Source organism: Podarcis vaucheri (genome assembly GCF_965113315.1).
Source record: "Podarcis vaucheri genome assembly, chromosome: 7".
Taxonomy (NCBI): Eukaryota; Metazoa; Chordata; class Lepidosauria; order Squamata; family Lacertidae; genus Podarcis; species Podarcis vaucheri.
This window is the reverse complement of record NC_138765.1, coordinates 6,006,848-6,029,055: the sequence shown is the minus strand read 5'-3', so window position 1 is coordinate 6,029,055 and position 22,208 is coordinate 6,006,848. Positions and strand designations below refer to the sequence as shown.

Below are 22,208 nucleotides of genomic sequence, written 5' to 3'. Positions count from 1 at the left end.
TTACACACACACACATTTCTGTTTTACAATTTAAAATATTCATTTAAACAACCTTAAAATATCAATTACTTCCCTTCTTTTCTTTCCATGGTTCATTTTGCATAACATAAATCCCCTCATATTATATATAAACCAAACCATTCATTATTCCATTATTACACCCATCAAAACTTATTCACACTGTTGAATTTATCTTAATGCTGCCGGCGTTTTTCAAATGTACACAATCCCCCCTATATATTCAATAAACGTTTTCCAATCTTCTTTAAACATATTTTCTTGTTTTCCACATTTTAAACTTTGTCCGTCGTCATCACGGTTCCGCCCGCTTTTATAACACATTGCAATAACACATTGCAAAATGAAGCGGTGATAATAAAAGCCGAAACCGGAAGGAGCCCGCGCCAGCCATTCATTCACCCATCCGCCCAGGACTGCACTTCAGTCGCCGCGGCGCCAGGGGGCGCTCTCGCTCCAGCCGCGCGCGGGGAAGGGGAGAGAAGGGGCGTGGCTCGGACGGGGCTCGCTTGCGCTGTCGACGCCCGCGGTTGCTGCGTGACGCTATAAAGCTCCGCCGGAGGAGGAAGACGCCATAAGAGCGCGACAACCCGGAAGCGGCTGGGCGCCGCCATATTGCGCGAAGCGCTTTCCAGGCTCCGGGCAGGAAGGAGGAGAGGAAGAAGAAGAAGAGGAGGAAGAAGAAGAAGAAGGCGGTGGAAGAGGAGAGGAAGGAGGAGAGGAGGGGCCGCCTCCCCCTCAGCTCCCCGCCGGCCCAGCCATGTCCGAGACCTACGGTAAAGAGGCGAGGGAGAGAGGAAAGAGGGTCGAGGGGGGGGTCTTTCCTGAATAGGTGGGGGGTTTCAAAGGAGGGGGCTTGAGGGGGCAGCAGGACCGGGGGGGGCTGAGGGGGGGGGAGAAGTTGGGATTGGGGGGGGTGTAAGGCGGATATTGTCCCCATTGTCATTTTCCTAAATAAGTATATTTAAATCATCACTTAGATTGTGATGGGTTTTTGGGGGTGGGGGGTGGGGTCTTGTGGTGAGTATGGGGTGTGTGTGTGTGTGTGGAGAAGCCCCCACTCGTGTGCTACCCCAAAAGGGCTTTTTATGGGGTGGGGGAGGGCGCCGCTTGCCCCCTGGGCGTATTTTTAATGGGGGGTATCTTGGGTGCAGCAGGGGCGGAGGGTGGTGTTTTTTTGGGGGGTGGGGGGTGTCTTGGCCTCCCTTCTGCGGAAGGGAGCTTTTTCTGTGAGGGAGGGGGTCCTTCTGAGCTTAGGGATAAGGCGAGGTGGGTGTGGAGGGTGTCATTGGTTTAGTTTTGTTTCTTTTGCGATGTGTTTTGTGTTCCTGTGCTGAGAACCGCCCCGTGGTTAAAGAGAGGCAAACGCACCTAATAAATTATTATTATTATTATTATTATTATTATTATTATTATTATTATTATTGCTGGAGCAGTTGTTGGGATCTCTACCAGGACAGGGGGGTGGGTATCCATGAGGGGAATATTGTGTTTTTTTAAAAATAAGATGAATGTTACACATTTTGCATTTCCATAGTCTAAAATGCTCTGTGGGCTTTGGGCGGAGGGTGGTATATTAATTCAATAAATAATAATATCTGGGGGGGTGGGCTTATCTTGGGCATGTTGGGGGTTAAAGCAGACCGTTGGCAGTGCTTGGCTTCGGTCTTCTAGGGGAGGCTTTTCAAGGGGGCAGGGGAAACAAGGTCCAAGGGCAGCCTTGCATGGCCCAGGTGCCCGCCAGATGTTGTGGGTGCCAACAGCTGTTGTGGCCTGAGCTGACGGGGGTTATAGGGCGAAGCATCAAGGGGGGTGCCAGGTTGAGGTAGGCGATGAAGGGCCGTAGCTCAGTGGTACAGAGCAACTGCTTTGCGTGCAGAAGGTCCTGGGTTCAATCCCTGGCAGGGCTGAGAGGGACTCCCTGCCTGAAATGCTGGAGAGCCACTGCTGCCAGTCAGTGTAGACAATAGAAAGCCAGTGTGGTGCAGTGGTTAAGAGCGGTGGACTCGTACTCTGGTGAACCGGGTTTGCTTCCTCGCTCCTCCACATGCAGCTGCCGGGTGACCTTGGGCCAGTCACACTTCTCTGAAGTCTCTCAGCCCCACTCACCTCACAGAGTGTTTGTTGTGGGGAGGAAGGGAAAGGAGAATGTTAGCTGCTTTGAGACTCCTTTGGGTAGTGATAAAGCGGGATATCAAATCCAAACTCAAACTCATACTGAGCTCCATGGACCAATGAGCCTGAAACAAGGCAATTTCCTGTGTTTTCCTAAGGCTGGCTTAGAGAATCTTGCACCCGAGTCTCTTGTCAACCTAGCAGGATAACTTTGCAGTTTTCATACCTGCCACCCCAAAGTGATTCTCTTTGCACCTCCCTCCCACCCTCTTCCAAGAAGGTCGGCCAGTGTCTTGCCCAGGCACCCAGAAGAGGGGCTGGGTCACAGCCAAGAAACCTGAGCAAGACTCTCTTTACGTGGAAGAAGGAGCAAGCTTGCTCTCTGCTACTTGGTAGGATCCGAACCAATGGATTCGAGTTACAAGAAAGAAGATTGTGACTCAACATTAGGAAGAACTTCCTGAGAGTGGGAGCCGTTCAACGGAGGAATGGACACCCTTGGGAGGTGGTGGACTCACCTTCGTTGGAGATTTTTAAGCAGAGGTTGGACCTGCATCCCAGGGGGTTGGAATGGATGACCTTTGGGTGATTCTTCTGACTCTACGATTCCCTTTCCCCCACCTTTATAAAAGTGAATGTTTTGGGGGGTTTTTTTGCATTGCAGCTCAGCAGAATCTCTGCCTGTCTTTGTTTCCCTGTTCTCAGAACATGACTCTGTTGTGAACAGAACTCCAAGTGTCGCCGGCTGGGCGGGTCGGAGCACATTTGTCTCTCCTCGCCTCCCCGCGCTCCTAAATTGAGGGAAGCAGGCTGAGGGTGTAATTATGCCCTTTTCCTATTTGAAATCCTTCACCTCCCCAGTAATGACCCTCATTATGTTCCATTAAGGAGGCTTAGGTGCCTTTTCTTCCCTGCGTGTTTTCGTGTAAAATCAGCCCACAGAAGTCGCACATCCTGGAAAAAACAACCACCATGTTGAGGAAAGAAGCAGCGGCAGCCCACATCACAGCCCTAATTATGATACCCTTACTACCTGCATGGCAGGTGAGCAAGTTCCAGCAGCAGCATAAATGCCCCATGACAGACAATGGGGTTATCTGCCCACCTGGCTCCTCAGAGTAAATGGTATTGGAGTGGGAATGTCTTTTATTTTTTGCAAAAGTGGTCAGTGCATGGCTGAAACTGGGAATGCTGCAGGAATGTATAGCCTGGCCAAGAACTGGGGATTATGTGTCGTTTAACTCATGACAGTGTCTGACCTGACTAATTCAGTGTTTGATGGCTGCGTGCTTCCTGCCTTGCAGGGGGTTGGACTAGATGGCCCTTGGGGTCCCTTCCAACTCTACAGCTCTACAATTCTAGGGCTCCACCTGCCTAGAGTCGAGAGATCGATTGGGTATCTGGTTAACATTTTATTCGGGAACAGGTCCCCCTACGCCCCTGAAAATGTGGCCTGTTTTGCCTTTGGAGTGGCAATTTTAAGGAGAAAGGTTTGTGGGAATTATGTTAAATTCTTCAAGGGAGCAGACTCTTATCTGACCAAATGTGTGCTTTTAATAATTATTTTACCTGTATAACGTATTTTATTCTGTTTTATGTATTTTGTTTTGTGATGGCTTTGGCTACACAGATAAATAGTAGCTGTAATTCATAACTGTCTTCCTTGGGACTTCCTTGGGAAGGGAATTCATAACCCTTCCTTGGGAAGCCAGTGCTAAAAATACCTCTTAGTGTTGTAACCCTTATACGAACAAATAAAAACCAGTTGAGGGCTGTATAAAACAGTCCTTTTAAATGTGTGGGAGGGGGTCCCTCCCTCCCCATTCATGGGGGGTTTCTGCCCTGGCTAATGCAGTACAGTGGTGCCTCGCAAGACGAAAAGAATCCGTTCCGCGAGTCTCTTCGTCTTGCGGTTTTTTCGTCTTGCGAAGCAAGCCCATTAGCGGCTTAGCGCTATTAGCGGCTTAGCGGGCTTAGCGGATCAGCTGATAAGCGGCTTAGCAGCTTAGCGGTTCAGCTGATAAGTGGCTTAGCGGATCAGCTGTTAAGCGGCTTAGCGGCTTAGGATCAGCTGATAAGCAGCTTAGCGGCTTGGGAAAAAGGGGGGGAGAAGGGAAAAACCCCCGCAGGAACTCGCAAGACATTTTCGTCTTGCGAAGCAAGCCCATAGGAAATTCGTTTTGCGAAGCACCTCCAAAACGGAAAACCCTTTCGTCTAGCGGGTTTTCCGTCTTGCGAGGCATTCGTCTTGCGGGGCACCACTGTACCTGAAGGAGGTCTATTGACAGACCCAGCTGTGAAAATGCTGTTTGCTGTCTTTGTCTTTTCAGACCTGTGCCCCCTTGCCTGGTGTCTGGGTGGGAAACAGCATCTATAAGTGTGCACAAATGTTCATAATCCCTGCCTCTGCATGATGTGGGGCAGGGTGTTCGAATTGCGCAGGTGCTGGAACGACAAATAACTTAATTGCTGCTTGTGAAAGCTGCCCCAGAGCGCCGCTTCTTAATCCTTCAGGGACTGGTGCGCGAATGGAAATACGATGTAGTTGATAGGAGCTTCAGAAACTGGGCCCGTCTTGACATGGAACATGGAGCAAGAATTCTGAGCCCCTTCAAATTGCAGATCTGCAGCTGTGTCAGTTCTCCCACAGCAAAAACAGGGCAGGAGTTCTTCAGTGCTTCCAAGTATGTCCTGCTTTTTTCAGCAAGAACGCCCCAAGTCCCAGCTGCTGGCGTTCACGAGTGTAAGAGGACTGTAGTGCCCACAGTGCAAGAAAGCGGTTGGATGCAGAGGAGGCGTATAAAGACATTGGCTGAGGACCATTGAAAGCAAAAATGTAATTCCCTCTCTGCAAGGCAGAGAGAAGTGTTGAGTTCTGCCACGCTCTTCTCAGGCATGCCTGTCAGATGGAGCTGAATGTTCTTTGCGGCCCAGCTGGAGAGGACAACGTTTTCTCCCAAAATATTTTCCTAGTAAACAGAGGAGGAAGGCAAAAGGGGAGAGTTAATCTTGGGCTGGGGCTAGCAGCTCTTATCTTAAGCAGTGATGGTGTTGATTTTTCCTGGGAGTGCCTGTGAAGTCAAGTGGTTGCAGAGTGAGACAAAATAGACTCCTGACCTCACAAATGGGGCCTGTGAATTCCTGACTGCTTTTGTGGCTACCATGCGATGGTCTGTGTATCACTGGATGTGGGATGCCTCTATTGTGTGAGAGGAGGAGGGTTGGTGTCCTGCCATTTTGCCTACGAACTACCTTGGTCTTCTTTGCTAGTATAGGGACACCACTAGTCTCCTAAGCCTCCTGGCCAGGTCTCTTCCAACCTACATTCATTTTTGAGCCTGTTACTGCCAGGCCACTCTCACTCACTCTCGTTCTCCTTCCAGATTTCCTCTTCAAATTCCTGGTGATCGGAAGTGCCGGAACAGGGAAGTCTTGCCTCCTCCACCAGTTCATAGAGAACAAATGTAAGTTTATTTTGTGTGTTGCCGCTTTTGCATTCCACCTTTCTAGGCATGTGCCAGTTTGCAAGGAGATGCAAACAAAAAGCCGGTATAACAAAAACAACTTTGAAAGCCAAATTAAAACGACAGAAACAAGAAAGCCAGCTCTCTAGATCGGGTTAGAAATGCACATTGGAAGAGCACATGAGAACATAAAAAGAGCCTGCAGGGTCAGGTTAATGTCTCATCTTGTCCAGCCTCCTCTTCTCACAGGGACCGACCAGATGACACTTTTGGGAACCAGCAGGCAGGATCTGAACAGGACAAGAGCAGCCCTCTCCCCTCCTGCCGTTTCTAGCAACTGGTAGTGAGATTTTTTAAGGATATAATAGAAAGTGCCTGAATAACAGGAGATGGTGGCTGTAAATCTTCTCAGAAAAATGCCACGCTTTTATTATTGCCCTGCATTTTATCAGAGCACAAGGCAGATTGATGGAAAGGGCACGTCTTCTCCCTGCGCCACGCAGAGAGATGAAAAACGTCCTGTTGACAAGGCTGCTTGTAGCTGCCGAGCACTTAAGGCTGCCTAAAAGATGTGAAGAGAGTGAGTCAGAGATGGAAGGTAAAGATCTCCGCCATTTCCTTCCTGTGTTGCAAAAGGCTGCAGAGGAGCAACCTAGAGGCCTCTTTCCTCCCATCGCCAGCCTTGTGCCCTGCACCTGAATCTGACACCTCTCTTTTCCTTCACCCTGACCACATGAGCCGCCTTTTCTGCTGTCCCCTCTGCCCCAAATCTGTTCAGCTGAAAGAGGAGAGGCAGGCACCGTTCTCTCCAGGGTTTGGGGACAGGTAACATCTGAATTGCAGTGTTTTACGTGACATGCTAGAAGTTTTATGAAGTTCTTAGGTCTTCCTGTGGCTGCGCCTTCCTGCCCATTCCTCATTCCGCACCTCCTTCTCTCTGCACTTTTACAGTCAAGCAGGATTCCAACCACACAATAGGGGTGGAATTTGGATCAAAGGTTGTGAACGTTGGTGGCAAAACGGTCAAGCTCCAGATCTGGGACACGGCTGGGCAAGAGCGCTTTAGGTAAGGAGCAGGATCCTCCGTGTCCGTATTTCTGGGAATTTATTTGAAATACTCACCCAAGTGTGCATCGCGGGATTTTCAGTCCCATTGCTTATGAAGCTGCATGATCATCAATCTGCCAAAGACCGGTGGTATTGCTCTCTTTGCCACGCTGCTAAAATAATAGTAATAGTTATAATTTTATTATTTATATGCCACCCATCTGACTGGGTTGCTTCAGCCACTCTGGGCAGCTTCCAACAAAATATTAAAACGCAAAAAACACCTGCCCGTTGCATTTTGGACCTGCTGAAGTTTTGCAGTCTTCAAGGGCAGCCCCCTATAGAGTGCTCTGCAGTGATCCAGCCTGCAGGTTGCTGGAGCATAGAGTCCGGGGGTCAAGCCACCTTTGTCAAAAGGGGCTTCAGCTGTCGAACCCTGAGTGCAGGATACGAAGCCCACCAGCTTTGAATAGAAGCTCAAGGATGAGCAGTGGTCGGGGGTGGGCAGAGGGAGCCCCTGTGTCTTGAGAGGGGGCTTCTGTGGGCTTCTATCGGCTCAGAAGCAAGTGTCTCCCCTCCCCCCTAGAAGTCCCTACAGCATCACTGCCTGAAAAGTGCATGTCTGCATCCTGTCGCTTTTCAGCCCCATCCGAGACATTCAAATTCTTTCTCTCTAGGTCGGTAACAAGAAGTTATTACCGGGGCGCAGCCGGGGCGCTCCTGGTCTACGACATCACCAGGTATGTCTCTGCAGTGGCCTTCCTTCCTGACTGTCCCCTACCCCCACAGCCATTCAGGGAATTCCACAGCCGAGTGAGGATTCGAACCCTGGTCTCTCCCAGGTCCTAGGTAAAGGGACCCCTGACCATTAGGTCCAGTCGTGGCCGACTCTGGGCTTGCGGCGCTCATCTCGCTTTACTGGCCGAGGGAGCCGGCGTACAGCTTCCAGATCATGTGGCCAGCAGGACTAAGCCACTTCTGGCGAACCAGAGCAGCGCACGGAAACGCCGTTTACCTTCCCACTGGAGTGGTGCCTATTTATCTACTTGCACTTTGATGTGCTTTCGAACTGCTAGGTTGGCAGGAGCAGGGACCAAGCAACAGGAGCTCACCCCATCATGGGGATTCGAACCGCCGACTTTCTGATTGGCAAGCTCTCTGGTTTAACCCACAGCGCCACCCATGTCCCTCTCCCAGGTCCTAGTCCTCATTTAATCCCCAGAGCCACCCTGTGCATTGGTAGGAGATGCTGAGAGCAGCAGTGGCTGGCCCACGGTCTCCCCCCGTACTACAACAACAAAATTTTATTTATATCCCGCCCTTCCCGGTCCAGAAAACCGGGCTCAGGGCGGCTAACAACAAATTTAAAACACTGAATTGATGCAACAAAAAACAAACAAACATTAAATACCGTATAAAACGTGAATAAGAATAAATTCAGAATTCAAAAATCAATTTAGGGGGAAAATCCATCCAATAAAGATTTGATGATCACCAGGACTAGCTGGCTAAGTTAGTCCTACTTGGGCCAGCGAGGAGACCAGGGGAGAATTAGCTGTGGGATCCCAGAGCGGGTAATCTTCATAAAAAGGGGAGCGGGGAGGGAAGGAAGGGGAATAAAAGATCAGACTAAGTTCAGATTGAAAGCCAGGCAGAATGGCTCTGTCTGACAGGCCCTGCAGAAGGAAGTTAAATCCTGCAGGGCCCTGGTCTCCTGGGACAGAGCATTCCACCAGGTTGGAGCCGTCACTGAGAAGGCCCTGGCCCTGGTGGAGGATAGTCTGACTTCCTTAGGGCTCGGGACCTCTAAACTATGATTATTCATGGACCTTAAGGTCCTCTGCGGGGCAGACCAGGACAGGCAGTCCCGTAAATATGAGGGCCCTAAGCCACAAAGGTGCACCTAAGCACATTGCTTCAGACCTCCCAAGTGTCCCTGTTTTCCAGGGAAATCCATCCAATAAACATTAGATGATCACCATGGCTAGCTAGCTAAATTAGTCCTACTTGGGCCAACGAGGAGACCAGGGGAGAATTAGCTGTGGGATCCCAGAGCGGGTAATCTTCATAAAAAGGGGGAGAGGGAGGGAAGGAAGGGAATAAAAGATCAGGCTAAGTTCAGATTGGAAGCCAGGCGGAATAGCTCTGCCAGGCCCTAGTCTGACACACGAACCACTCGGCGCTCTCTTTCTCCTCCTGCCTGCCTGATGGGTGCACTTCTCTCTCTGCCCCCCCCCCCCAATTTTGGTCCCGCACTGCAGCAGAGAGACGTACAATGCCTTGACCAACTGGCTGACGGACGCCCGGACTCTGGCCAGCCCCAACATAGTCATTATTCTCTGCGGCAACAAGAAGGACCTGGATGCCGACCGGGAAGTCACTTTTCTGGAAGCATCTCGTTTTGCTCAGGAGAACGGTAAGATATGCAAGGGGTGTGTGTGTGTGTGTGCTGGGGAGGGGCAAAATCGACAAATCCATGGAGGAGAAGCCTGTCGATGCCTCTGCTCTGTCCTCCGCGGTCAGAAGCAGCCAAGCTTCTGAATCCCAGTTGCTGGAAAACAGCAGGAGGGGAGAGGGCTTGTGTTCGAATCCTGATTGCGGGCTTCCCATTGGAACAATCTCTCAAAGGACCTGTTGATGGCATTTTACCATTGTGCTGTGGAGAGTGTATTAAATTATGGTCTGTGTGTGTGGTTTGGGAGCTGCACGGTCAGGGAAAAAACAATGCCGTCCAGGGTTGTAAAGACTGTTGAGGGAATAATTGGGTGCCGTCTTCCCACCTTGGATCAAATCCACCTTGGTGCTATAAGAAAGCTGCAGAGATAGCCAGTGGCGTAGCGTGGGGGGTGCCAGGGGTGCCGGCCGCACCGGGCGCAACATCTGGGGGGGGGGGCGAGTCCAGAGGGCCCAGCCCTGTCGTGCCCTCGGCCCGCCCCTATTGTCAGAGCGGCCGGCCAGCCTCTGCCTGCTCCTACCTTGCCCACCCGAGGACTGCGGCAGCGCCCGCCCCCGTGGCCACCTACCCCCGCCTCGCCCATTGGCTTGCCTCCCTCGGCCCCGCCTCTCTCCGATGGCCGCGGGGGTGTCCTGCTCGGCGCCGGCGCCTTTTTTCAGGAGGTAGGGAGGCTGGACGGGGAGGTGGGGTCGGAAGCGGGCAGAGAAGGAGGGGAGCTCGTAGCCAAAAGGGCTGCACCGGCCGGCAAAGGGCTGGGGAAAGTTTGGAGAGGAGAAACGCACCGTCATGATTTCCCGGTGGAAGCGGCAGAATTAGGGATGGAGAAGGGTAATTACGCACGTATTTCGCTGGGTGAGAGCTTCGGGGATCGATCGGCGGAAATGGGAATCAATTGGAATATGAGAAAGAGAGAGAGAGAGGGACCATCATTCATAGGCATAGATTTGTAGGGTTAGGGGGCGCAAATTACTTGCCTTGCCCCGGGTGCTGACAACCCACGCTACGCCGCTGGAGATAGCGCAGGATAGTGTGCACCCCGGAAATGATCTCTTTCAGCTTCTGCCTTCTGGAAGAAGGCATAGGGTTATAACGACCAGGACTAGCCGCCTGAGAAAGTTTCTATCCAAATGCGATTTTGGTTTTAAACGCAGTGTAAGGAGTCTGTATGGGAGTATATTATATTTTAAAAATGGGGTATTTAGGGGGCAAACCAGGTTGGGATAGCAGGCTTGTTGGTTTTGAATGTCTCATGTAGATTTCTTTTTTCAATTTCGTTGTTCTGTATGGGACAATGACAATAAAGAGTATTGTATTGTATTATTACGTCAGTGTGAGAAAAGGATGCCGAACTAGACAAGCCCTTGGGCCGATACAGCAGCCAGGCTCTTGTTCGGTTCTTATGGAACCTCCAGGTCCAGAGGCAGTCTATCTGGATTCTTTAGGGATATTTGGCCACCGTGAGAGCAGGGTGCCGGACCAGCCGAGCCATTGGCCTGATCCAATGCCTCTTCTCTTGCTCTTAGCTCGCAAGTGGCTCCTTCCCTCCCTCCCCTTCCCCTCCTCACCTGCAGTTGGCTGTTGCAGCTGCTTATTCAGGGCGTACCTTGCTGAGCTGCTGCTGCTGCGCTTCCTTCCTGTGCCGCCTTTGTGGTGGCACCACCAAGAACAGAGGTTGGGACGACCGGCTGAGCTGTGCCTGGCAGGGGTCTGCCACAGGGTGCCTTTGGGGCTGCCCCTCCCTGGGCTTGCAGAAGGCAGCTCAGCCGCTAGATTCCTGCGCCCTCTCAGCTTGTTAATGAGTAATGGCATTTTGTGACTCCTTCTGCAGTGGCTAACTCTTGAGACATGGAGGCAGTTGGTGGGGGAAGACTTGAGTCCGGGAGACCTGGAGTTTTTAATTCAGTTTTTTTTTTTTTTAAAAAGCCCTGTTCTTTTTGCTCTCATTCTCCCTGAGAAATGCCCCCCCCCTCCCCCTGGATTTGGAAGGAGGAGGGGCTGCCTCCTCACACCCTCTTTTGCTTCATCTTCCAAGGCTGGGCCAAATTTATCATCTTTATCCCTTGTCTGTTTTCCTTTAACCTGGCAGAGTTAATGTTTCTCGAGACCAGCGCCTTGACCGGGGAGAATGTGGAGGAAGCTTTCTTGAAATGTGCAAGGACCATACTGAACAAAATTGAATCAGGTACCTGGGTTGATTTCTTTTCCCCACCCGACTCCAGACGAAAATGAACGCTGGGTGAAAATGGCTGTGACTTCCGAGGGGTTCATTTTTCTCTCTCTCCCTTCGGTTATTTTTTAAATTATTATTAGCGAATATTTAATTTATAACATAACAAAGCACGATAGCAAATGTCACATAAAATAAAAATAGAAAGTGTTACGGAAAAATTCCAGGGTGAGAGGCTACTCAACAGGCGAGCTCATCACGGTTCAAGTCCCCCACAGGTCTTATGCAGTCAGTAAAAGAAGGAAGTTCCAGCCAAGTAATTTGGAGCGAAACAGCAGTCAGTAGACCACGATCTTTATTGTTGGGCAACAGGTTCCCACATGGAGTAAGAACACCGAACATAGGTTACAAGCTCTTTTAAGACCTTCCCCCCCCCTTCCTATACAGTCAAACCTCGGGTTGAATATGCTTCATGTTGAGTGCATTCGAGTTGCGCTCTGCGGCTACCCGGAAGTTACGGAGCGCGTTGCTTCCGGGTTTCACCGCTCACGCATGTGCAGACACTCAAAATGACGTCATGTGCATGCGCAGAAGCAGCGAAAAGCGACGCATGCGTGCGCAGACGTGCCATCGCTAGTTACGTTTGCTTCTGGATGCGAACGGGGCTCCGAAACGGATCCTGTTCGCATCCTGAGGTCCCACTGTAATACCTTTCCGGAAGCATCATTGATACATCACTGATACATCATCAACATGTCGCAAAGAAGGAGGGTGATATTGAGGTTACCCAAGTTCATCAACTTGCTCCGCTTATCAGATTTAGTCCCAGGCACCTTAAGGGACGCAGGTGGCGCTATGGGTTAAACCACAGAGCCTAGGACTTGCCGATCAGAAGGTCGGCGGTTCAAATCCCTGCGACGGGGTGAGCTCCCGTTGCTCGGTCCCTGCTCCTGCCAACCTAGCAATTCGAAAGCACCTCAAAGTGCAAGTAGATAAATAGGTACCGCTCTGGTGGGAAGGTAAACGGCGTTTCCGTGCGCTGCTCTGGTTCGCCAGAAGCGGCTTAGTCATGGAGGCCACATGACCCGGAAGCTGTACGCCGGCTCCCTCGGCCAGTAAAGCAAGATGAGCGCCGCAACCCCAGAGTCTGCCACGACTGGACCTAATGGTCAGGGGTCCCTTTACCTTTAAGTTTTACTCTTAAGTACCCGCCACCCAAAGAACAATAAAACTATGCATACCCTTGCCCTTCACCCTTCTTGAGGATGGGTTTTGGGAACACCTGGCCTCAGCAAACCCATGTATGGTGCCTGTGTCAATGGTCATTATCCTGGCCTTAGTTAGAGGCTGTGGTGGGGACTTGGGGTTTTGAGGAAGTCGTTTAACTGCCCCCCCCATTCCTTGCTTTAACAGAAAGGCATATCTATCGAGAGCTAAACATATAGGACAGAATTCTCCTACCAAAATTGAACACAATAAATTAATATTGCAAGGTTCTAAAAAACACAAATTCTTCAGTGCATCATGAAAAGGCTCCATTTCTTAATTAAGAAATCATCTTTTTTCCTGCCCTCTCTGCTTCTCACCATCTGTGTGAGCTTCACAGTGCATGCTGTGTCCCAGATTTTAGTTCCCCTGTTCACTCATGGCTGGTGTTGACATATCCTCCCCAATTCTGTCAAATAATAATTCTGACAGACCTTGCGTTAGTCCCTGTCCTCTTCCTGCACAGTTCCTTTAATATACTGAAACAGGAAAATTCAAGCATCCATGTAGAGCATAGCCAGTTATTGCTTCCATTTCCACTGCTACATCTTCCCAGAATTTCCTGATTTTGGGAACATATCCAGAATGTACGTTATATCTCAGAATTTGCCACCTCCGGCAAGGCTTTACTGTTCCATATATCCAGTTAAGACATTTAGGCACCACGTTAGGCTCCACATTTTATTTTAGGGTTGTACTAGCTGTTTGTTTGCAGAGCTGCATGCCAAATTCAATTCCAGCTATCTGACTGAATGTCCCAAAATCCCTTTCCCTGCTACGTTGGTACTAATTTCTTGCAAGATCTGCCATAGATGCAAAAGAATTTCTCTGGAGTTCACCTTGGATGGAACATCAAGGGTGGCGTTAGAGCGCCACTGTAGTTTGTATTCATAAGGCCTTTGGAGCCCCTGGAGACGGGGCTGGGGGCCCGATGGAGGCTTTCAGGCTGCCTTTCAGGGTCCCCACAGGTGTATAGTTGGGGATTCCTTCGAGAGGAGGGGCAGGCGGACTGCTTGGTCGCTCTTGACAGGTCTTCTCCTGCAGCTGCAGGGAGAGTTGGGTGCCAGAAGGCGCAGAGAAGGTGGCCTCTCTCTGCCTGTGCTGCCAAAGAGGAGGAGGAGTTTGGATTTGATATCCCGCTTTATCACTATCCAAAGGGGTCTTAAAGCAGCTAACATTCTCCTTTCCCTTCCTCCCCTGAAGTCATGGAACTTTGAAGTGTCAGGCATAGCTCTAATGGCTTTAGCCCAAACGTGGCAGAGTTTTCCTGCACAGCGAAGAAGCTAGTCGAGGTGGAAATGACTAGTCAGCTAGACTCAGAATAACTATTTACAGGATTTATTAAAAGGAAAAATAAAACCAGCAGAGTTTCTGCATACAAAACAAAGCAAAATAAATCCTTTCTTTCTCTCTCTCTCATAACCATACACAGCACTTCTACTCCTACTCCTAACACCAAACTGTGCTAGCATTTCTAGATAACAGAGTTGAGTGCTGGTCGTTAACCAATCAGAGTAAGTAGTTTCTAGGTCAAGCAGACCTTGGCTTTCTGCCAAGAGTAAATTGACACTGCCTTGAGTTAATTGTGTGAAGCCAGAATCTGTAAGTTCCCATGAGAATCAATTAACAGAAACTGAACAAACAAACACTCTGTGAGGTGAGTGAGGCCGAGAGACTTCAGAGAAGTGTGACTGGCCCAAGGTCACCCAGCAGCTGCATGTGGAGGAGCAGAGATGCGAACCTGGTTCACCAGATTACGAGTCCACTGCTCTTAGCCACCACACCATGTTGGCTCTCTGGCCGAGTGTGCAGGGATCCTGCCCAACACAGGCATGAAAAGTTCTTCCTTGAGGCACATAGAGCCGAGAACCGGTGATGCCGGAGGAGGAGTTTTATCAGGACCAAATTCCGTCAGACTGGAATCAAAGCAGCTCCGCTGCAGGGCTTCTAGGCTGCTTAGAATCGGAGAATGGGAGGGTTGGAAGGGACCCCAGGGGTCATCTAGTCCAGCCCCCTGGATCGCAGGAATCGCCGCTTTACTAATGCAGACTTTGTTGGCATGCAACCAAGGAAATGGGGGCAATTGGCAGGCCCCCAGCTGGCTCCAGCCCACCAGCCGGTGTGCCAGGTGAACTCCAGTCCTTGGTGCAGCATGAATCTGCGACCCGAGCTTCAGAAGCTGGGGCATGCTACTCAGCAGAGTAAACACTGTGCAAACAGAAGTGGCAGGAGAGGCTGTGTGGGCATGTTTACAAGCAGTTTATTCAGCGTACATCGGGACAAAAGGAAACATGTCTGATCTCCTTCGTGTCCAAAGCAAAACGGCTAAAGCAAAAGCTATACACAAATGGAAGGTCCCAGCAAGCTGTGCTGGAGTGTAAACAGGCATGTGACACACAACAATCGTGCCTCTTCCTTAAGGCGGAACGGAATATCCCAACAGACTTTTGGGGTCTTTTTGAGCTTCAGATAGGAGTGGCCCTGCAGAGCCAGGGGTTGGATTCCGTTTGCCAGCCACGGCACAGACGGGGCGTGCCTGGCTTTCTTTTGTCCTGTCTCTGCCAGGCAACCAGGGCCTTTGGTGGGCAGCCTTTCAGTTAAGAGAAAAGCTCATCCTTCGGCTTCATGCCTGCTCTGGAAGTGCAAAAAAGCATTTTCTGGGCTGGGGAGAAGCGCTTGGGAATCAGGAATGGTCTGGCTGCAGAAGGGCAGTCGCTACAACCTGTCCCCGAATTGCCCCGGTGACTCTTGCCTTTTTCTCCCCCACCCCCCCGCCAGGTGAACTTGACCCGGAGAGGATGGGCTCCGGCATCCAGTACGGGGACGCCTCCCTGCGACAGCTGCGGCAACCGCGAGGGACCCAAACACAGACCCGGCAGCAATGCAACTGTTAGAGCCGGCGCCAGAGCATGCCTGGAAACTGCCTTTCAAGGTCAGCTGGGGGGGGGGGAGGCTGTGGGGGAGGCCCCACTGCAGAGGCTCCTGTCCAGTGGGGGGTGGGGAGTGCTCTGGAGCTTAGCGCAAGGGTGGCAGAAGTGGGCCTGGACCCTTAAGGTCGGGATAGGATGTGGGGAGCCCCTCCCTCCGATGCCCCTGCTTCTCCGCAATTGCGCATGGCGTTGGGGAAATCAGAGACGGAAAAGCCTTTCTCCCTGCCACTCGCGGACATCAGGTGAAGGCGAACGGGGGAAGATTCAGGACGGATAAAAGTTGTCATTCACGCAGTTCATCGTTGAACTGTGGAACTCACTCCCACAGGAGGAAATAAAGGTCAGCTTACCTTGATGGCTTGAAAAGAGGAGGAGAAAGGTTCCTGGAGGAGGAGAGGGCTATTGATGGCTCTGCTGCTATGTAGCTATGCTTCTGAATGCCGGTAGCTGGAAACCGCAAGAGAAGGGAGAGGGCGCTTGTGGTCGGATCCTGCTTGCGGGATTGGGGGCATCTAGTTAGCCTCTCTGAGAACTGGATGCCGGACTAGACGGGCCACTGGCCTAATCCTGCGTTCCGGCTCTTGTTCGGTCCTCGTGGAACCTCCAGGCCCAGAGGCAGTCTATCACCATTCCTAGGCTCTTGGGGGTATTTGGCCACAGAGAGAGCCAGACGCTAGACTACGTGGCACCCCTTTGGCCTGATCCAGCGGGGCTCTTCTTGTGTCCCTATATAATAATAATAATAATGATGATGATGATGATGATGATGATTGATGATGATGATGATGATGATAATAATAATAATAATAATAATAATAATTTATTATTTATACCGCAGCCACTCTGGGCGGCTTCCAACAAAACACTAAAATACAATAACCTATTAAACATTAAAAGCTTCCCTAAACAGGGCTGCCTTCAGATGTCTTCTAAAAGTTTGGTAGTTGTTCTATTTGACATCTGGTGGTAGGGCGTTCCACAGGGCAGGTGCCACCACCGAGAAGGCCCTCTGCCTGGTTCCCTGTAGCTTTGCTTCTCGCAATGAGGGAACCGCCAGAAGGTCCTCGGAGTTGGACCTCAGGGTCCGGGCAGAACGATGGGGGTGGAGACGCTCCTTCAGGTATTAACTATGTTAACGAGGCACCTGTTACCTACCTCCCCTCCTTTCTTGTCTCTCAGTGCTGGGACTCTGCCTGCTTTGGACCCAGGGCCGTACGAAGCACTGCCGCCGCCACCACCGCCGCCTCCTCTTCTCCCCGGGACAACCTGCCCTGTTGGCATCCCCGCTCTCCCAAGCCTTCGCCCTCCATCGCTGCGCTGCTGCTGCCTCCTTCCTCCTCGTCTCCCTCCCCGGAAAGAAGCTTTGCAGGAGCTCCGCTGCCAGGCGGGCAACGTACAGGAAACTCTGGCGCCGGTCGGTTGCTTCTCCCTGGCACCGGCCGAGAGCCCCTCACTCCTCCTGGCCACTCCTGTGACTCTTGGTGGCTTTGAGGTCAGTGGGATCTGTGCTGGCGGCAGCGGCGGCAGGAGGAGGAGGAGATCCACAAAAGAGTCCGAGAAGGGGGGTGTTGGTGTCACTATGGAGATATTTAACTTGCCTTTCCCCCAATCACCTCCCTTCAAGTGAATCTTAACCCCATTCACCCTTTTGAGGAGAATTCGGCCTGGTTGGAGGCGTTTTGAAGGGGCAGAGCGGGGGCTGCCCTCTCTGCGGTTCCCTCATAGGAATATTCTGCCTGGGGAGCCAACCCAGACAGACCCTCTTCCTGAGCAGCCTCTATAGGGCTCCCATTCCGAGGTGGGACCCAGCTAGAATTTGCACGTCCGTGGGTGTGTATTCCTCTCGCTGCTTTGTGCCCGTTGGAAGGGGCGCCTTCTGTTTCTCCCAAAGCCATGGATTCCTTTGCAGGCCCTCCCCTCGCCCGCTCTCCTCCCTCCGGGTCAAGGGGGGGGGCAGGCTTGAATGCACAACCCCCGTGTCCCCATCACTTTGCGTATGAGAAATGTCCTTCCTTGGGGATGTGTGTTTGTGTGTGTGTTTTGCACAAGCGTCGCGCTCTCCGCCAGACGCCCTCCGTCGGTCTGAACGAAGAGTCCACATCTGCAGAGAATGAGCCATAGCTTATGTGTTCAGGATCAACCCCCCCCCCTGTTGTGATGGGAGGCCGGCCGTGTGTCTGTCTGTGTGCCCCCTCCCCTTGCTGCTCTTACCTTTGGGTTGTCGCCTGTGAGCTCCCGTGCTTCAAAACCGGTGACCAGGCACCGCTGCGAAATGCTTGTGAGATTTTCTGGCCCGGGAGCTTAAGGCAAGCCCCTTTCCTCTCCAGGAGCCCTCGCTGCTTTGACTCTGAGTTATTTGGGTCGCCCCTCCAACAGAGCCCCCTTCTTGCTGCTCCAGAAATAAATCCACTTTCCAAGCTCTCGTCCCCTAAACCCAGCAGAACTTCCCATCCGAGTCTCAAGTGGGATTTGCTCTGGAAAAGTGCTTTGGGGAGGGCGGGTGTCTGTCGTCTTTTGCAAGAAGGTCTAGGAGCCGGGTATCTCCGCCCCCCCACCCCAATCCTCTCTCCTTTGTAGTGTCTTGTGGTAGCTCACTTCAAGAGGGATCCCTTCTCAAAAGACCTTTTCTTATGGCTTCCCATCTCTCCACTGCTCCAGAGAGTCTTTCTCTGAGCATCCTGGGGTGTTCTGAGTGTCATGGCAGCCCCCAGGCACCAGCGCGGCCGGCTTTCAACCAAGCCAAGCCCAAACCCGGCATGATAACAGGGGAGCCTGGTCTGGGGCCTGTGCACAGGCCTTGCCTCTGAGCATGGCTGGAGTTCCGTCCCCCCTCCCTCTGCCTTGCCTTGCTTTACAGATACCTGATATGGCTGGGGGAGCCGTTGCTGGAGTATCAGAGGCGCATTGAGATACACCCCCCTTTCCACATCCCCTCCATCAGCTGAGCAACTCCTTCAAAAAATTCCCAAGAGGGGGGCAGGGGGGAGGGTGTGCCAGTGAGAGAGAACTAGTTAGAATTTTCTTTTGCCTTTTTAAAATACCTGCCCCCAAAAGGTATAATGCTTAACTCTGTTATTTATTACTTCTGTGTCGGGGGGGGGAGCCCCCGCCCCGTTGCCTCCTGGGGGTCCCGTCCTCTTTCTGTCCCCATCCCCAAATGCTTCCACACACACTCTCTCGCTCTGTCTCCGATTCCAGGTAGCCCTCCCTCGCGATTCACACCGAGGTGGGCAGGGAAGGGGGCGCTGGGAGTGGAGGGGCTCCTTTTATCAATCAACGGTTACGAAAAAGAGTTTATGGCCCAGATGTGCTGGTTGATTTTTCTCTCTCTCCAGTTGCAAACATTCCCTCCAGTTTTAAGGCTGTGAAACTTGATTTCTCCTACATAAAATGTTCTTTCGTTTTGTTTTCTTTTTCCAAAGTTGGAGACTGGTGGTGCCTTTCTTTCATTCATTCGTGAATGTGTGTGTTTGTTTGTGTGTGCATTTGCTAGCCAAGCGGCAAAAGAGCCAGACAGAGTTAAGGAGCAAAGAATTTCCACAATGTACAAAGTAAAAGCAGGAAACATGGGTGGCCAGGCAAAAACCTAAGAACCCAGCCCAGATGGGTAGGGCATAAATATATTACTATGATTATTACTGAGAACTGCAGCTACCCAAGGCTGCATCTTAGGAAACAAGGTTGTCTGGGAGGGATTAAGCTCCCAATTACATCCCTCCAGCCCTTTCCAGGCTCACACGCTCCCTACCCCAAAGCATTGTGCTATTTGCACAGCGGTTTTCCTTGCCACGGCTCTAAGCTCTTTGCGTAGGCTGGTGGCGAAAGGCCAATGGAGCCGGCCATTGAGTTGATACAGCCCAAAGTTAAAGCTTGAGGAATAAGAGAGCATCTTCAATTTGGGAACACGCGCTCTTGCCTCCCTCCTAAAACCTCCAGGAAGGAGTGGGCAAGATTTTCCCTGACTTAAATGACTTGGTTTTCTCTAAGCCTCAGCAGTTCCTGGGAAGGTTTGTTTGTTTGGGGGGAGGGAGGGGAGAAGAGAATGAAGTGGTTTCCATGGTGACGGGATGCAGGCGCCACTGAGAGGAGCATCCTGGGTCCCCAATAGCAGCCGTGCCTCCCAAGTCCAGTCTGATTAGACACCAGTCTCCCATCACGCTCCTTCTGATTGGAGAGGAAATGTGAGAGATTTAGTTACATTCTGAAGATTATAAATAATAATAATAATAATATTTTTTATTTATACCCCGCCCTCCCCAGCCAAGGCCAGGCTCAGGGCAGCTAACAAGCAATAATAAAAACAAGTTGAACAAACACAAGTTAAAAACAAGATTAAAATACGACATTAAAATATTGAAATATTAAAATGCAGCCTCATCACAGGAGAAAGGAAAAAGAAAAAAGAAAGAGGGGGAGGGAATCAAATTGGCTCCAAGCCAAAGGCCAGGCGGAACAACTCTGCCTTACAGGCCCTGTGGAAAGAAATCAGATCCTGCAGGGCCCTGGTCTCATGAGGCAGAGCGCTCCACCACGCCGGAGCCAGTGTTGAGAAGGCCCTGGCTCTGGTTGAGGCTAATCTAACTTCCTTAGGGCCCGGGACCTCTAGGGTGTTGCTATTTATGGACCTCGAGGCTCTCTGTGGGGCATACCGGGAGAGGTGGTCCCGTAGGTACGAGGGTCCTAGGCCGTCCTACATATACAATCTATATATGTAGATTGTAATTGCATCTCTGCACGTGATATTATAAAGCTTGGCAGCTTGGAAATCATCAGAATCGTAGAACCGGCAGAGTTGGGAGGGTCCCCTGAGGGTCATCCAGTCCAGCCCCCCAGCAATGCAGCAGTCACAACGAAAGGATCATTGAGAGACGGCCACCCAACCTCTGCTTAGAAACCTCCAACGAAGGACCGTCCACTATCTTCCGAGGGAGTCTGCTCATCTGTGCCAAGGATGGGGGTCCTGGGAATTTCCATGTGTTGACCATAAACTTGACATGAGCCAACAGTGTGACGCGGCAGCTAAAAAAGCCAATGCAATTCTGGGCTGCATCAATAGGAGTATAGCATCTAGATCAGGGGTCTGCAACCTTTAAGACAAAAAGAGCCACTTGGACCCGTTTCCGAAGGAAAAAAACCTGGGAGCCGCAAAACCATTGCGACATTTAAAACAAATATAACACTGCATATATTGTTTCTTACCTTAATGTCTGATCTGACAGCGGGCGGGAAGGTGACGTCGGGACGGTGTGTGACTAACGTACACGCCGCCCCCATGCGACGTCACAGCCAGTACAGAGCCCGCCACAGTGGGAAGTGTCGGGGCGCACAATGCGCCTCCTCCCCTCGCTAGTATCTGCCCCGGAGCCGCGGCAAAGGTGTAAAAGAGCCACATGTGGCTCCGGAGCCGCGGGTTGCCGACCCCTGATCTAGATCAAGGGAAGTAATAGTGCCACTGTATTCTGCTCTGGTCAGACCTCACCTGGAGTACTGTGTCCAGTTCTGGGCACCACAATTCAAGAAGGACACTGACAAACTGGAACGTGTCCAGAGGAGGGCAAACAAAATGGTCCAAGGCCTGGAAACGATGCCTTATGAGGAACGGCTAAGGGAGCTGGGCATGTTTAGCCTGGAGAAGAGGAGGTTAAGGGGTGATATGATAGCCATGTTCAAATATATAAAAGGATGTCACATAGAGGAGGGAGAAAGGTTGTTTTCTGCTGCTCCAGAGAAGCGGACACGGAGCAATGGATCCAAACTACAAGAAAGAAGATTCCACCTAAACATTAGGAAGAATTTCCTGACAGTAAGAGCTGTTTGACAGTGGAATTTTCTGCCAAGGAGTGTGGTGGAGTCTCCTCCTTTGGAGGTCTTTAAGCAGAGGCTTGACAACCATATGTCAGGAGTGCTCTGATGGTGTTTCCTGCTTGGCAGGGGGTTGGACTCGATGGCCCTTGTGGTCTCTTCCAACTATGATTCTATGGTTATATATGTGTGTGTGTGTGTGTGCATTAGACACTGGAATCTCGGTGGTGGGGGGGGAATGCGGGCAATAAACCAACCGTATTCACAGTGTTTTTCCAAATTCAGGGATAATGTGGGGGAAGACTCTGCTGCCCCCCAATGTTGCTGGAGTCTGATGCCAGTCAGCTCAGCCAGAGGTCTGGGAAGGGGTGTGTGTGTGTGCAGTCCAGCAACACCCCCTGGGCAGCTTATGTTGCCCACCCTGCGCTCATGGTCTGGTTTCAGCTGTGAGAGGGATGGACTGAATTGGGGGGGCATGCAGGTGGGTAACTGAGATGATGCCCCCTCGATGTTCTTGGGCTCCTGACTCCCATCAGCCCTAAAGATCCGGCCTCATGGGAGTGGTAAAGGTAAAGTTCCAGTCGTGACCGACTCTGGGGTTGCGGCACTCATCTCGCTTTATTGGCTGAGGGAGCTGGCGTACAGCTTCCGGGTCATGTGGCCAGCAGGACTAAGCCTCTTCTGGCGAAGCAGAGCAGCGCACGGAAATGCCGTTTACCTTCCCGCCGGAGTGGTACCTATTTATCTACTTGCACTTTGACGTGCTTTTGAACTGAACTGCTAGGTTGGCAGGAGCAGGGACCGAGCAACGGGAGCTCGCCCCGTCGCGGGGATTCGAACCAACCTTCCGATCAGCAAGCCCTAGACTCTGTGGTTTAAACCACAGCGCCACCCACATCCCTTCATGGGAGTTGTAGGCTGCCACAAACTAACTCTTCCCTGCT

General features: G+C 51.4%; 1 protein-coding gene across 1 annotated transcript; it reads left to right on the top strand.

The window, feature by feature from the left end:
* Positions 1 to 617: 617 nt before the first annotated feature.
* On the top strand, positions 618 to 18,883 carry RAB4B (RAB4B, member RAS oncogene family). The gene is made up of 8 exons (XM_082231367.1): positions 618 to 794; positions 5,517 to 5,597; positions 6,549 to 6,663; positions 7,322 to 7,384; positions 8,906 to 9,060; positions 11,186 to 11,281; positions 15,311 to 15,464; positions 16,642 to 18,883. Exons 1-7 carry the CDS (start codon positions 779 to 781, stop codon positions 15,424 to 15,426), a joined length of 642 nt encoding a protein of 213 aa, XP_082087493.1. The 5' UTR covers positions 618 to 778; the 3' UTR covers positions 15,427 to 15,464; positions 16,642 to 18,883.
* Positions 18,884 to 22,208: the final 3,325 nt, after the last annotated feature.

Excerpts from the sequence above, each read along its gene's own strand:
- RAB4B (XM_082231367.1), top strand. Across the intron at positions 7,385-8,905 it reads CTGGTCTACGACATCACCAG|CAGAGAGACGTACAATGCCT; the intron begins GTATGTCTCTGC and ends CCCGCACTGCAG. Across the intron at positions 9,061-11,185 it reads TCGTTTTGCTCAGGAGAACG|AGTTAATGTTTCTCGAGACC; the intron begins GTAAGATATGCA and ends TTAACCTGGCAG.